This window comes from Talpa occidentalis, unplaced genomic scaffold, assembly GCF_014898055.3.
Source record: "Talpa occidentalis isolate TD23 unplaced genomic scaffold, MPIMG_talOcc4v2.1 talOcc4.10, whole genome shotgun sequence".
Lineage (NCBI taxonomy): Eukaryota > Metazoa > Chordata > Mammalia > Eulipotyphla > Talpidae > Talpa > Talpa occidentalis.
The window spans coordinates 31,442,578-31,456,082 of NW_023600993.1; the positions used below are offsets into that span (position 1 = coordinate 31,442,578).

Here is a 13,505-nt window from a genome sequence, read left to right on the forward strand (position 1 = left end):
CCACTCTGTCTCTGGTGAATCCTCTCACCCCCGCACCTCTGGCCTGTACCCCAGTTTTTGTATGCATAAATAAATAAATCTTAAAAAAAAAAACTTGTAAGGAAAGGTTTTCTTTAATTTAACACATATAACCAGTAAGGGTCCCAAAAGGGAAAGGTAACCAAGATATAAAAAAGGGAATTAGCAAAATGTCATCCAGAGTTCACAAACTCTGTGAGAAAGAGATATAACAAGAAATGGAAAAAGTAATAAATTGGTAAAAATGAGTTTGGATGATCTTGTGATAGGAACTTCTGCCTAAAAGTTTCTGGCAAAATTATTTCTCAAACTGGAGACTGGGGGAAGAGTTTATGTGAGAGGCATGGAGTAGCTTATGGAGATTTAAAATTTTTACAATTTGCTATGTGAATTTAGACAAAAAATAAAAATTCAGTTTGTATACATACAGGATTCTCTTTTCCACTGACTGTTTCAATTGCAAATCATTTTCATAACAAAATTTTCTCTCTTCAAAAGGACACACAGAAGAGAAGTTTGCTAGATTCTGTGCCTACAGAATTTTTTTGTTCTTAAAAGATTTCTGTAGTTAACAGGCCACTCTCAAGAAAGGAAATATAAATAATTTAATCTAACTTGTATTAAGTGAGAGTAACTCATTGTAATAAGAGAAATGTCCATTAAAATTACAAAACAGCTATCTGACTAACAGTTGGGTGACTGACTTTCACAAGGATATAGAGAAAAGGGCATTCATATACAGTGTCCTCAAGGATGGTTTGGCAAAATATCTGTTAAAATATAGTAATGCTTATTTCCTTTAATCTATTAACTACATTTCTAGAAATTTACCCTACACAGACATTTATATTTGTATACAAGTGTTTGTACTATAAGTTATCTGGATTTTTTTTTTAATTCAACAGTGGTAACAAAGGATTCCAGTTAACTTAAAATGTCCATTAAGGGAGTATCAGTTAATTAAACTGTGCTATAGCCATATGATGGAGTAGATAATTCTACTCCAGATCTACAGATAGTCATTTGGAATGCTGTCCAGGGTCTGTTACCAGGTGCAAAAAGGAATGTGCAGAGCGGTGCATACACTATGCTACCATTTGTATAAAGTAAAATGAACCTGTACATATTTCCTTATAGATATAATATTTGTAGAAGGAAACTAGCAACAGTGGTTGCTACTGGAAAGAGGAATTGAGTAGAGGACAGTAATAAGAAGCAGATTAATTTTTCACATGTATTTTTTTCCATAATTTTTCCTAAAAGATGTGAATTTATTACCCAGTAAGCTTTAAAAAGAAGGAATTACATATATTACCTATGTTTGAGAAATGCAGAATATTTTATGCATTTTTGGTTCTGGTGAAAGGAATTTATTGATTTTTGACTTTCAACTTTAACATCTAAAACCCTTTCTCTTATATAGCAGTATTTCATTATGTGTCCCATTATGTTTATGTAATAAAGGGAGGTAATTAAGTAAATGATAAAATACTGATGTTTCTAACAGTTTAGCACCTCAGCATTCTTTACTATAATCTCAGACCTTCTGTTTTTCTCAATGAGAAAATCAGAGCAGAAATAAAGCAATTTCAATATATTAGGAAATACGCTCTTTTTTAAAGCTGTGTGAATAGGTACATGAAGTTAATTTTATTACTATGCTTTTGTAACTTACACGTGTTAGTCTTATGTACATATGAAATATTATATAATAAAATTGTTTTAAAAATTGAAGGGAAAAGCGATTCATTAAGAACACCACAGGTGTAAATAAATTATGTATTATAAATTGCTGAACTTATCTACACAGATTTTTTTAATTTAAATTTTATTTTTATATTCCCCTTACAATTACAACCCCCTTATTTTGACCCCAAGCCCTCCTTTCCCCACCCCTCACCCCCCACAGAGTGTCTCTGGTTCATAGTTGTTTGTTGATTTTGATATTTTCTTTCTTATAGTTATTCTTTTTCCTGGTCCCTTATTTAAGTTGTCTAGATTCCTGCTATGAGTGAGACCATCTGGTATTTTTCTTTTTCTTTCTGACTTATTTCACTGAGCAGATCCCTTCCAGCTCCATCCATGTTGCTGCAAATTGCACGTGTTTATCTTTTTTGAATGCTGAGTAATATTCCATGGTATATATGTACCACATCTTCTTGATCCAGTCATCTATTTTGGGGCATTTGGGTTGTTTCCAAAGCTTAGCTATTGTAAATAGTGCTGCTATAAACATAGGGGTGCAGGTGCTCTTTGGAATTGATGTTTCTGTCTCTTTGGAATTGTAATATTTTATATTACATCAATTATTATAATCTGAACATTTTTGTCATATAAAAATAAACATTAACCACAGAATCAGTAACTGATGAGCACACTGAGAGAAAAATGAGCAAGAAAAGTGTGGCAAATTGATCATTGCATCATCTTAGGATGATGATCACTATGTAAGTTGTTTCTAATAAATGTGAACCCTGAGTGCATATTTAAGTTTTGCCACTCTCTTTAAAAGAGAGTTTAAAAAATTGCTAGTTGTCAATTTGCTATCAAGTATAATTTTTACAGTATGAAGTCCTAGCACTTTTTTCTTTTTGGAAGAGTCAGAATGGATCATCAATACACCACTGTGGCCTTGTGATAGGCTGGATGTACTCAATCGACATAATCTGCTCTGCACGATTGCACATGAAATTTTAGCCAAGAGCCTTTATAGACAGACATTTGAAGTCTTGCAAAATCTACCAGGTTTTCAGAATTCTCAAGGTATGTTTTTTAAAAGTATAGCTTAATTATCTCTTGCCTCTTTGGTGTTTAACTGTTAATAAGAAACAGTTTTCCACCTTTTTAAATTAAATTTTATATTCTGGTATATCTTTTCAGTAACGTTATTTTCTGTAAAATGTGTTTTCTGGGAATTGAATATGCTGTCTTGATTGCATCCTGATATGGATCAGAGATGTTTCTCTTTGGGTTGTTTGTTAGCAGTTTTAACAGCATTTTCATCATTCCCCTTTCCCTGCCTCTGTCAAGTCACCAGCTGTCAAGTCACCAGCAAGCAATATGTTAAATGCCCCTCGCAGTGTTCATATCTTGAAAGAAGTTATTGCTTGGAATGATAAAGTACAGTTTTTCTTTTATCAATTAACAAATATAGAACTTAGTTTGCATTACCTTGGAATATAGGTAAACATGGATTAAATGGAGGAAATTAAGCAGGTAACAAGTTCAAAGAGAAATACTCAATGTGCAATGGTAGGTTGTGCTCTTGAATGCTGCTAAAGCTTAAGTCCTGTGAACAGGAAGAGGGTGTCCTTGTTGGGAAAACATGAACAAAAGCTTTGGGTCAGGAATGAGTTGAGTGATGGGTTAACATTTAATGAAAATATTAATCTTAGGGCTAAGGTCAAAAGTTTGGGATCTAGTCAAGTTTCTCTGCTGGTAATAATCTAGAAACAGTAAAGAAATGAATTTCCCGGTAAGCCCTGGACTACTAAAAGAGTCAAAAGTGATAATGAGCTAGAATCTACGTCATAGACAGAGCTGACAGCATATAGAGTGTAAAAGAATTGGAAGTGTCCAAGATGACTTCACTTTCTTTCAAGTGACAAATAGAGAAGATAAAAATACCCAATAAGGGCCTCCCCGGTGTTGCAGCGGTTGAGCACTGGGTTGCGAAGATGCCCGCAGCCTCTGCAGCACTGGTTGGATCCCCGGCTGCTCCCAGCCACCGGAGGAGGGTCCCACATGGCGCGCAGACCTCTGCTGCCGCCCGCTGCTCCCCTCAGCAGTGTACTTCGGTCCTTCTGCCTGCTCTGCTCCCCGCTCTGGCTCTGGTGAATTCTCTCACCCTCCCGCGCTTCTGACTGTCCCCAGTGCTTGTATAAATAAATAAATCTTTAAAAAAAATTTTTTTAAATAAAAAATAAATAAAAATACCCAATAAGGGAATTTTTTAATTGAGACTGAATATTTATGAGTGGATGACTTATTGTTAGTTGTGGAAATAGAAATCTGAGATCTGAGCTGTAGATTGAATGCAAATGGATCACTGAAGTTGTTCATTTGAAGCATGACAGATGCTGTCACTTAAGAAATCAAAGGAGTGTTAATGTAGCTTCTGAAATAGTCAAGCCTCCTTTCATATTTTTCATTACAAAGTAAATAAGTGATTTTGCTTTTGCGGAATACTTTTTATTTATTACTTAGAGTATATGTAAGATGATTGCATTTTAGTGACTGACTCCTGTAGTCAGTAAGAATGCCGGGTTGGGGAACAAAGGGAAAAGGAAAGTAGGATGAGAAATTTGCAAGACTAAGATAGATCAGTCTCATATCAATTATTTTTTTTCTTTTCAGAAACTGTGGAGGTCTCACAGTATAGCCTTCTTTTTAATAAACTTCTAGATGCCTGCATAGAGAGCAGCAGTCTTGGTATGTCATCCTCCGTAGCAGAGTTCATGATTTCAAAGAGCATCCCTATTGATTTTTCCTTTCTTAGAAGATTAATTACTTCTTTAGGAAGGAGTTGTTTATGGCTCAAAGCCAGAGCCCACTACAAAAGTAAGTTACATTTTCCTTTTTTTAATTCGATATATTGGTTTCAACTTTCCTTTTCTAACCCTGAATCCTTGTATAATATTTGGAACTAGGAACTTCAGTTAATTTTAAATGTTAAAAAAAATGTAGTTGTACATTTAAAGATGTAGTGATCTAAACAGATTTGCACTCTTTTGAAATCTGTTATTTATCTTCTTTTTAATTACTACATTTTTATTTCTTTTCACATTAACATATCCACTGGGTAGTGTGCAAAGGAAATAAATGATAGAACTTGAACCATTTTGTCATATCTTGTAAATATGTACGAGTAAAACAGTAGCATGAAGTTTAAGGAATATTTACACATATTTTACACCTGCTATATATCCCTGATTTTATAACTTGGAATATTTTTATAGATGGCCACAGAGGAAGAGTAAAGGCAGCCATTACAATTCAACATGACACATAACAGTTCTTTACCTGGTTCCCAGTAACAGAACATTGTTAATTTAGTTACAGCTGTGTCTACCAAGTAAATTTTCTCTAGTTCCAGCCACTTTGCAGTTCTTTTAACTAGACAATCATTCCATGTGGAATCTAGATCTAGAAAACAATTCTTCTCTGCCTTCATGCAGTCATTTATCTAAAATTTCCACTTCTACCACTGTCATATATATAACTAACATTTGAGTGCCTACCATGTGTCACCACTGTGCCACATATACATTTCCAGCCACCCCTGCCAGCACAAAAACCTTTTCTGAACTTAGAAGTGTTTTTCATACTACTGACTATGAGCAATTTACCAGGTGGTAACTTTTGTTTTCCAATGAAATGGAAAGGAAAGAGAAGTGTGCATTAGTATTATTTGATAAAATTTTCATTTCAGTTACATAATATGCATATGTATGCTGGACCATTATGTAAAATGCATTTCTATATTGGGTTACAAGCAAAGAAGTTTTGAAAGCAAAATTTTAAAAGGATGATGAGAAATATAAAGGAAAGGTAGACTTGTTTGTTCATAACACCTCATTTCAGTTTTATATATTTCTCTACAGAATGCTAGAAATCACACACAGGTACTACTCACTATAGCTTTTTGATTTTAGTATTTAGATTTGATGTTCACCGGGTTATTTAATTTTTAAATAATTGTGCAATTTGGGGAAAATGCCATCAGAGGTATTTATAAGTACAGAAACAAAGTATAAACTTAAAAATACTTAAATGAGATTTCTATGAATATTATTTTTAGTTGGAAATCAAATTTTGTATTATAACCACTAAACTTCATTATTTATTTTTTAAAATTAACAGCTTTATTGAGAGTTAAAATACTATATACTTCACCCACTTAACATGTACAGTTCAGTGACCTTAGTGTATGTAGAGTTGTGCAACCATCACAGTTTAAAACATTTCTATCATGCCAGAAAGAAACCCCATATCCATTAGCAGTCACTTACCATTCCTCCAGTTCTTCCATCCCCAATAACTTAGTTTTAAAGATTTTTTTTTAGCAGTGTGCTAAGCAATTAATGCCTAGTACTTTTCTTATTAGCACTTTCACTCTTAACCTAAACATACTTTAATGTCATATACAGTGAAACTTCTGGCGTTTATACAGATGAGGTTATTGGTTTAAGAATATGTTTGTGGTTTTTTTAAGTGTACCTAAATTATAGTCACTGATCAGTCTTCAAAATGTCACATTTCCTGGCATTGTTGACTTTTAAAATATCATTGGAACTCTCCTTTAGAGTTATCTTTATGCATAGCTTACATGTACTAGAAAAGTCTTTTAGTATATTACCATCATATTTAGTATTATAGACATGATTCTGGGCTTGTGGCTAATTTTTCATTAAGACTGTGATGTCAATAGCTTTGTTTTACCTCCCTCTCTCTCTCTTCCTTTCTCTCTCTCTCTCTCTCCATATATAATATATATATTCTTACAGCTTTATTAAAATACTCTCACATGTCAAGTTTACCCTTTTCAATTATACAGTGCATTAGTTTTTATATTCGCAGTTGCACAACCACACCACAATCCAATTTTAGAACCTCCAGAAAAAGAAACCCTAAACACATTAGCATTCATTCCCCAGATGTCTCCCACCCAACCCAATCCCATCTGTTGCTGTGGATTTGCCTATTTTGGGTATTTCACATAAATGGAATTATTCAGCATGTAGTTTTCTATGACTGACTTTTTACACTTGGTATAATGTTTTCAAGTTTCATCCATGTTGTAGCATGTATCAATACTGCATTCTTTTTTTACTACTGTGTAATATTCCATTATATGGAATTTGTTTATCCATCAGTTGGACTTCTAAGTTATTTCTGTTTTGGGGCTATTATGAATAATGTTAATGCAGATATTCATATACTAGTTTTTGTGTATACATATATTCTCATTTCTCTTGGTAGCAGAAATGCTGACTTACAGTAAATCTTTATTCAGCATTTTGAAGAACCATCAAACTGTTCCAAAGCAGCTGCTCCATTTTATATCCAGTCATGTTTGGGATTTCCAATTTCTTCACATCCTTACCAACACTTGTTACTGTGTTTTTTTTATTTTGCCTTCCTTGTGGATGTAAAGTGGTATCTCAGTGTTTCTCCTGGTTTTGATTTGCATGCTCCTTATGACTAATGTTAAACAGCTTTTTAAGCTTATTGGTGATTTATATATCTTCTGTGGAGAAACAGTTATTAAATCATTTATCCTTTTTTTTCTTTGCACATTTTTAAATTGGATTTTTTCCTGAGTTGTAAGAGTGTGTGTGTATATCTATAAAGGCAGACACATACATACATATATATACACTTACAGTCATGTGTTGCTTTAACACAATTTCAGCAATGAAGAATCACATATATGGTAGTGGTTCCAATAATAGGATACACCATCTTGGTTTGTGTAGTTATACTCTGTGACCTTCACACAGTGACAAAATAGCCTAATGATGCATTTCTCAAAACATAGTCCCATCTACATGACTGTATCTGTATTACACACAATGTACATACACATACATACACACACTGGGCAGATGTCACATGCTAGATACATGAATTTCATGGGTTTTTTTCCGCATTATTTGAATTGTTTTTCACTTTCCTATTGGCTTGACTTTGCTTTTGTTCCCCAATTTGTCAGAAGGAAGTGGTTGCCTTCCTAATGCTCCTGATTCGTTTTCACTAGTCCTAAAAATACTCCTTTTCTCACATAACTAAAAAGTCAGTAAGAGGAGGTGTTATTAGTCTGTCTTTCCATTTATTTCCCTCCTAAAATTCAATGGAAATATTCTTTTCATGTTTGATTTTAGAGGAAAAAACTAAAGTCAGTAAATTTTTACTCAACTTTTAGTTTTTTTGTTTTCCTCTTGTCATAAAAGTTAAAACAGGAGTGCATGTAAATTATAACTAGGAAAATTAATGAGTCAGTAATTTGCTAGTCCCAGCAATGACCCAGGAAGGTGGATTACTTACTAATTAGAAATCCAGATTTACTAATTAGAAATCAAATTTCTTTGACTCCAGATTTATTGGACTCCAGATTTATTGTCAGCCTTATTGGAAGGTGCTTACCCAAAGCCCCTAAACTGTAATATGGAGTCAATGTACCTAATATCAGAGGTCATAAATTGCCCTGTTAATATTAGATAAAACCTATGTGGTTAGCACAGGTACCTGGCTTATAGTGGATCTTCAAAGACTTATACATCACCGTCCACATCATCATCCACAATAGATTTCTTGAAGAAACTTAAAACATTTTAAACAAGATTTTTATATACAGATTTAAGTTGGTTTCCGTGAAATATAACATGGTTGCTTATATATAATTTGGGTGTCCTGACACTTAAGGTGACTTCCCTATGTATCACTTGTAATAATGACCTAAACAGTTTAAAAGTTAAATCTCTTTTCTTGGGAAGTAAAATTTGTAGAACAGAAATTTCTGAGTATGACTAAAACACTCTTAGCACCTATAGGGTGGATGTGTTTTTTATTCATTTTTATATCTAGTGTTTACATTAGTGCCAGATATATAGTAGGAAAGTAAATATACAAACTACATATAACAGCACAATAAATAACATTCAAAAATACTATAACTGAGAGAAAGTCAAATCTTTCAAATTTTAATTTCTACTTTCTTCCTACATTTTGGATTCATATTCAAAATAGGTAATAATTATAAATATATGTATTTGCTGTTAGATTGGGTGCCATTAAAACTGAAGTAACCAAGTTTTTATTCTGAAATTACGTTGTGTTGAAATAATGTTATGGCTTGAAATAAAGGAGCAGTTACCATGATGAGACTCAAAAGTCATTTGTTAGAGTTTTTCTTCCATATTTCACTTCATATTTAATGTCTCAAAAGCATTCACAAATGTACTGGGATAATCACACTGCCACATAATTTGTGTAATAAATCTGCCAGTGTGAACAATTATTCCATAATGTAAGTAATTAAAAACCTATGGGTATTTTGGAAGTCTAGATTTTCACCTATTCAGATTTTAGTAAAGTTTGATCTATTATTTAATTTTCAGGTGCTCTTTCATTGGGTTGCTACCCACCATTGGAGGGAAATTTATACCGAAAACTTCTTCTGGTTCCTTCTTATTTATCTGAGATTGAAATGCTTTTAGCTATTGAAATCTTCCTGGTATCTAATGCTAGTAGTATTCAGAGTCCTGGAAATTCTACACAGATGCTGCAGATAGTTTTGAAAAGGTTAGTTGATATAATTTCTAACTGCATCCTGAAAGCAGATCTTGGCTACCCACACCTGTCCTAGGATGTAAATGTTTTTATATATACATATGCACACACACATATACATATACCAGTATACAAGCCTATAAATTTGTATGCATATATATTTAGATACTTGTATATGTATATACATGTAAACTTCAGTGACACTCAAATTGAGAAAGGATTTGACCTGATTAAGAGTTAAAACTAAACAAGTTGGTAGCATTCAGTAAACACCTTAACAACTACAGAGATGTTAGATGTTCAGGGGCGGGTCCTCTTTAGGTCTCAATCTTTGTCTTGTACTAATAGTTTTTAGTTAGATACCTAAAAGTAACTTTTTGTTCAACACAAAAGATCTAAACGCCAGGTCTAAAAAGGAAAATAAAGCTATCAGCCTAGTTTCTGTATTTTAAAATGATGGTATAAGTGCATAAACATTATAACATGGCTACTGGACCAGAGATTGAAAGTTCCATAATTTAGGCTTATACCACTCCTATTTCTTGTCAGCCTTATCTGGGCAACGTGCTATCAGAATCTCAAGGAACTCCTATTTTAGAGCTTCCTGACAAGAATTTTTCTTCAGTTTACTGGTGTTACAAACCAAATCCTCAGACTGAATGTTCTGCCAGGTGTTTTTACTGTGCATAAATTATCTCAAAACTTAGTCGCTTAAAACAGCAAATATTTCCTCAGTTCAGTGAGTCAGGAGTTTTGGAGTAGCTTAGGATGGTTTTGGCTCACTGTCTCTCATGTAATTGGACTCAGGATGTGGTCAGGAGGTGCGGTCACCTGTGGCATGACTAGGGATGAAAGATCCATGTCCTAGGTGGGTCACTTACATGCCTATTGGTAGGAAGTCTAGGTTTTTCCCCAAATAGTACCTCCATAGGTTCTCTGTCTTTATGACTTGACAGCTCATTTCTGACAAGGTAACAATCCAGATGATAAAAAGAGGAAGCTACTATACCTTTTATACCTTATATCAAGAACTATGAAGGCTTTGATATTATACCCTATTTGCAGGCTACAAGTCAGCCTGCCACACAGTTTATAGATCCTAGCATGAAACTCAAGACTCCAAGTTAGAGCAGAAGAGTTTAATCCTGATGTTGGAGCAAGCAGCCTGATTATCTGCATATTTGTATCTTTCTCTCACTCCCAAGTGGCACAAGATGAGCTGGGATGGAAACCTTCATATGCAGTGGGTTCTAATGCAGGAGAAGCTTGACCTTAGGAAACCCAAATCTTTTATAATAGGTAATAAGCACACTGGCCCCTTGCTCTGCAAAGAAACACTAACTCCATCTAGTAAGACTGTAAGCAAACTGCCTTTTGCTCTAAAAGGAGAAACTATCTTTGTCTTTCAGAGATGTTCGCTATATAACATCATCAAATCTGAAATAAGGGATTAGTGTCTCTGCACTCAAAACTTCAGAAATGCAACAGACTCATGAAGAATTATCGAACAACCTAGTGTCCAAAGTTGTACACTGTCATTTCTGCTTCATTCTCTTTGTGATAAACAAGTCATTAATCTAGAACATAACTAAGAGGAGAAGAATTATGAAATAATTTCTTTTAGCTCCACCTTTTATTTTAAACCCACCTAAATTAATTTTCTTTTATATATAGCTCTATTCTGAGAACTTCCTTATTTACCACTGTATACTGCAGTGGCATGAGGCATTTGGGTTCACACTCATCCCAATGAGGGTTTAGTTTCTTCATAGCTTTTTCATTACCCACATACATGCAGCCTCTTGATTTGTTGAATTTGGGGAGTATTGGTGATCCTAATACATAGCTAGTGACATACATAGATCTTTGATTTCATCCAAGCCAGTATTAGTTTTCTCTATTGTTATGATACTGAGTTAGGTCTTGTTACATTAACCTCTATGAGAAAGAGAATTTTATTCCTCTTTAGACTTTCAAAAACTACACAAAAGTTGGCATATGCCCACTCTATCAGATTCCAGGCACCAATTCCTAAGCCAGAATGTACTGAAGACCTGGCCTACCTTTCCTCTGTGTGAGCAATGGTTCCATTCCCACCACTCTGTAGAGCACACTGTGTATTAATGCAGGTAGGCTCATTCTAGGACCTTGCTGCTGAGACCTACTAGTACCAAGAGCAGGACACAGTGAACACAAAGGAAAAATGATGCCTAATATAATAACCACATCTCTGTCTTAAATACTTTCCTGTCCCATAGGAAAATGGTCATACAGTATAAAGTCTATGAAATTTCAAGACTGATAGAAAAGTTACTAGAAAAGCAAATTCTAGCATTTAGTGAAGTAAATCAGGACTGAAGAATATAAGTGGAAATTTAATAAAGGCATATTGCTACAATTTCTGTTACCAGATATTGACTAGATATTAAGTATATGCTTATAATTTAAAAATATCTATTACCAAGGTAAAATGTGAATGTTAGTGACTTGTTTAAATTCATTATTCTGCCATGCATCATAATAATCATGTAGTTACTAACTTTGAAAAAATCAGCAGTCAAGGTTATTAGCTATGTTCTAGATCAGTGCTTTTCAAACTGCAGAGTAATCAATTAAGATAACTGCAACCACATTATTAAAAAAAGAAAGCTAACAAAGTAGAGCACATCATCATATAAGTAAGTCTTGTTTCATGAAACTTCAGTTTCTATATGAGGTATGTTCTGGATCTCAGCATACCATGTCTTACTGTGTGTCGTGATCAAAAAAGTTGGAAAGACTTTAAAGGAATATAATCAAAAGACTGATAGCTTAGTACCAATAATGTAAATAACTATATTTGAAGAAACTAAATAGCTTCTTTTGAGAGTTTCTGACTTTGTGAGGTGTTCACTTTATAGATGTGAAGAAAGCAAATCTCGGAGCAAGGATGATTACCAAGCTGCAGTGGAAAGATTAATTATGGCTGCTCGTATATCGGATCCAAAGCTTTTCATTAAGCACATGACTGTCAATGTTAATAAGGAACAGGTTTATAGTTTGGAACATTGTTCTGCCCTGAAATGGTTGAAAGAGAATATGAAGTGGGCTGGAAAGGTTTGGCTTTTCAGTAACCATTAGCCTAATAAAGACTTTTTTTTTTTTTAAGTTCAAGTAATCATTGTTGAAAATAAAAGGTAATAAAAACAGTTATTATATTCAGCTTTTGCTCCTTGTTGATTTACAGTAAGTTTTCAAACACTAAAAATGTCAATTGGTATATGCAATTTACAGTGGGTTTACCAACACTGAAAAGTGATTTTTCAAATTACTTTTTGGCTTCTCTTTAACTTAGGTTAACATAAGTATGGTTAAGTCCCTATTTATTCTGAAATCCAAACAATGAAAAGTCACAAACTGAATATTGTGCAGAATTTAGTAGGAGGGACACTTAAAAGGAAAAAAATGCAAGCAGGTAACTGGAGTTTTCAGAAAAACCTTTAGGGCTATGAAAAAGTGAATATTCAGTCCAGTCTCTAAGTCTATCTACATCTGCAATCTAGGCTAGTAAATTACTGTAAACTTTCCCAAACACTAAAATTCCAGAGGATCTTGTTACCAAAAAAAATTGTAATTACCCTCAGAATATTTTCCTTTAGTATATATTAGATTATATGTATTTTCAAAATTTTAATTTGTTACGTTAGGTATGACTAAAACAGTATTTTAAATAAATATAGTAGAACTTAGATATTCAAAGAAGTCATCTTCAGAATCTGTGGCAAAGTAATTCTCCAAGGTGTTCACCCTCAACCCTTAAATCGATGTTAGATTTGGTACTTTAAACCATAATTTAAAATCACTTAGAGAAAAGCCTGAATGAAGTAAGTAATAAAAGAATAGGTTATGAGTAGGGGTGGCTGACAGTAACTCTTAAAGGAGTTCCCAAATACATAATGGCAGTATAATGGAATAAATCTATAACCTCACAAGACAAAAAGTTAAATCCTAGCACTTAGCAAAACGCCTTACTATGATGAAAGGTGGAATGAACGAGAGGTACGGGAAGTGAGGCAGATGGAGTCTTAAAAAAATATACCCAGTTCTTCAGTATGAACAAATTGGGTGACTAACATGAACCACTTAAAAGCTACACTTGGAGATAAATTGGGTCTAGAGATTACTACCATCAGTTGGAGGTACCTTTGAGAACAAAC

The 13,505-nt window shown here is 33.7% G+C and overlaps 1 protein-coding gene across 3 annotated transcripts in view; it reads left to right on the forward strand.

Annotated features, from left to right (window-relative positions):
• Positions 1-12,500, forward strand: part of TOPAZ1 (testis and ovary specific TOPAZ 1) — a 38,398-nt gene extending 25,898 nt beyond the window's left edge. Inside the window, exons 17-20 of one of the 3 annotated variants that reach the window (XM_037527281.1) lie at positions 2,617-2,781; positions 4,375-4,578; positions 9,138-9,321; positions 12,210-12,500. In XM_037527281.1, the coding sequence (XP_037383178.1) occupies positions 2,617-2,781; positions 4,375-4,578; positions 9,138-9,321; positions 12,210-12,429 (773 nt within the window). In that variant the 3' untranslated portion in view covers positions 12,430-12,500. Of the gene's footprint in view, positions 1-2,616; positions 2,782-4,374; positions 4,579-6,999; positions 7,270-9,137; positions 9,322-12,209 lie in introns of those variants that run through there. The other 2 variants (XM_054693343.1, XM_054693344.1) reach the window with 2 other exon arrangements.
• The last annotated feature ends 1,005 nt before the right edge of the window (positions 12,501-13,505 follow it).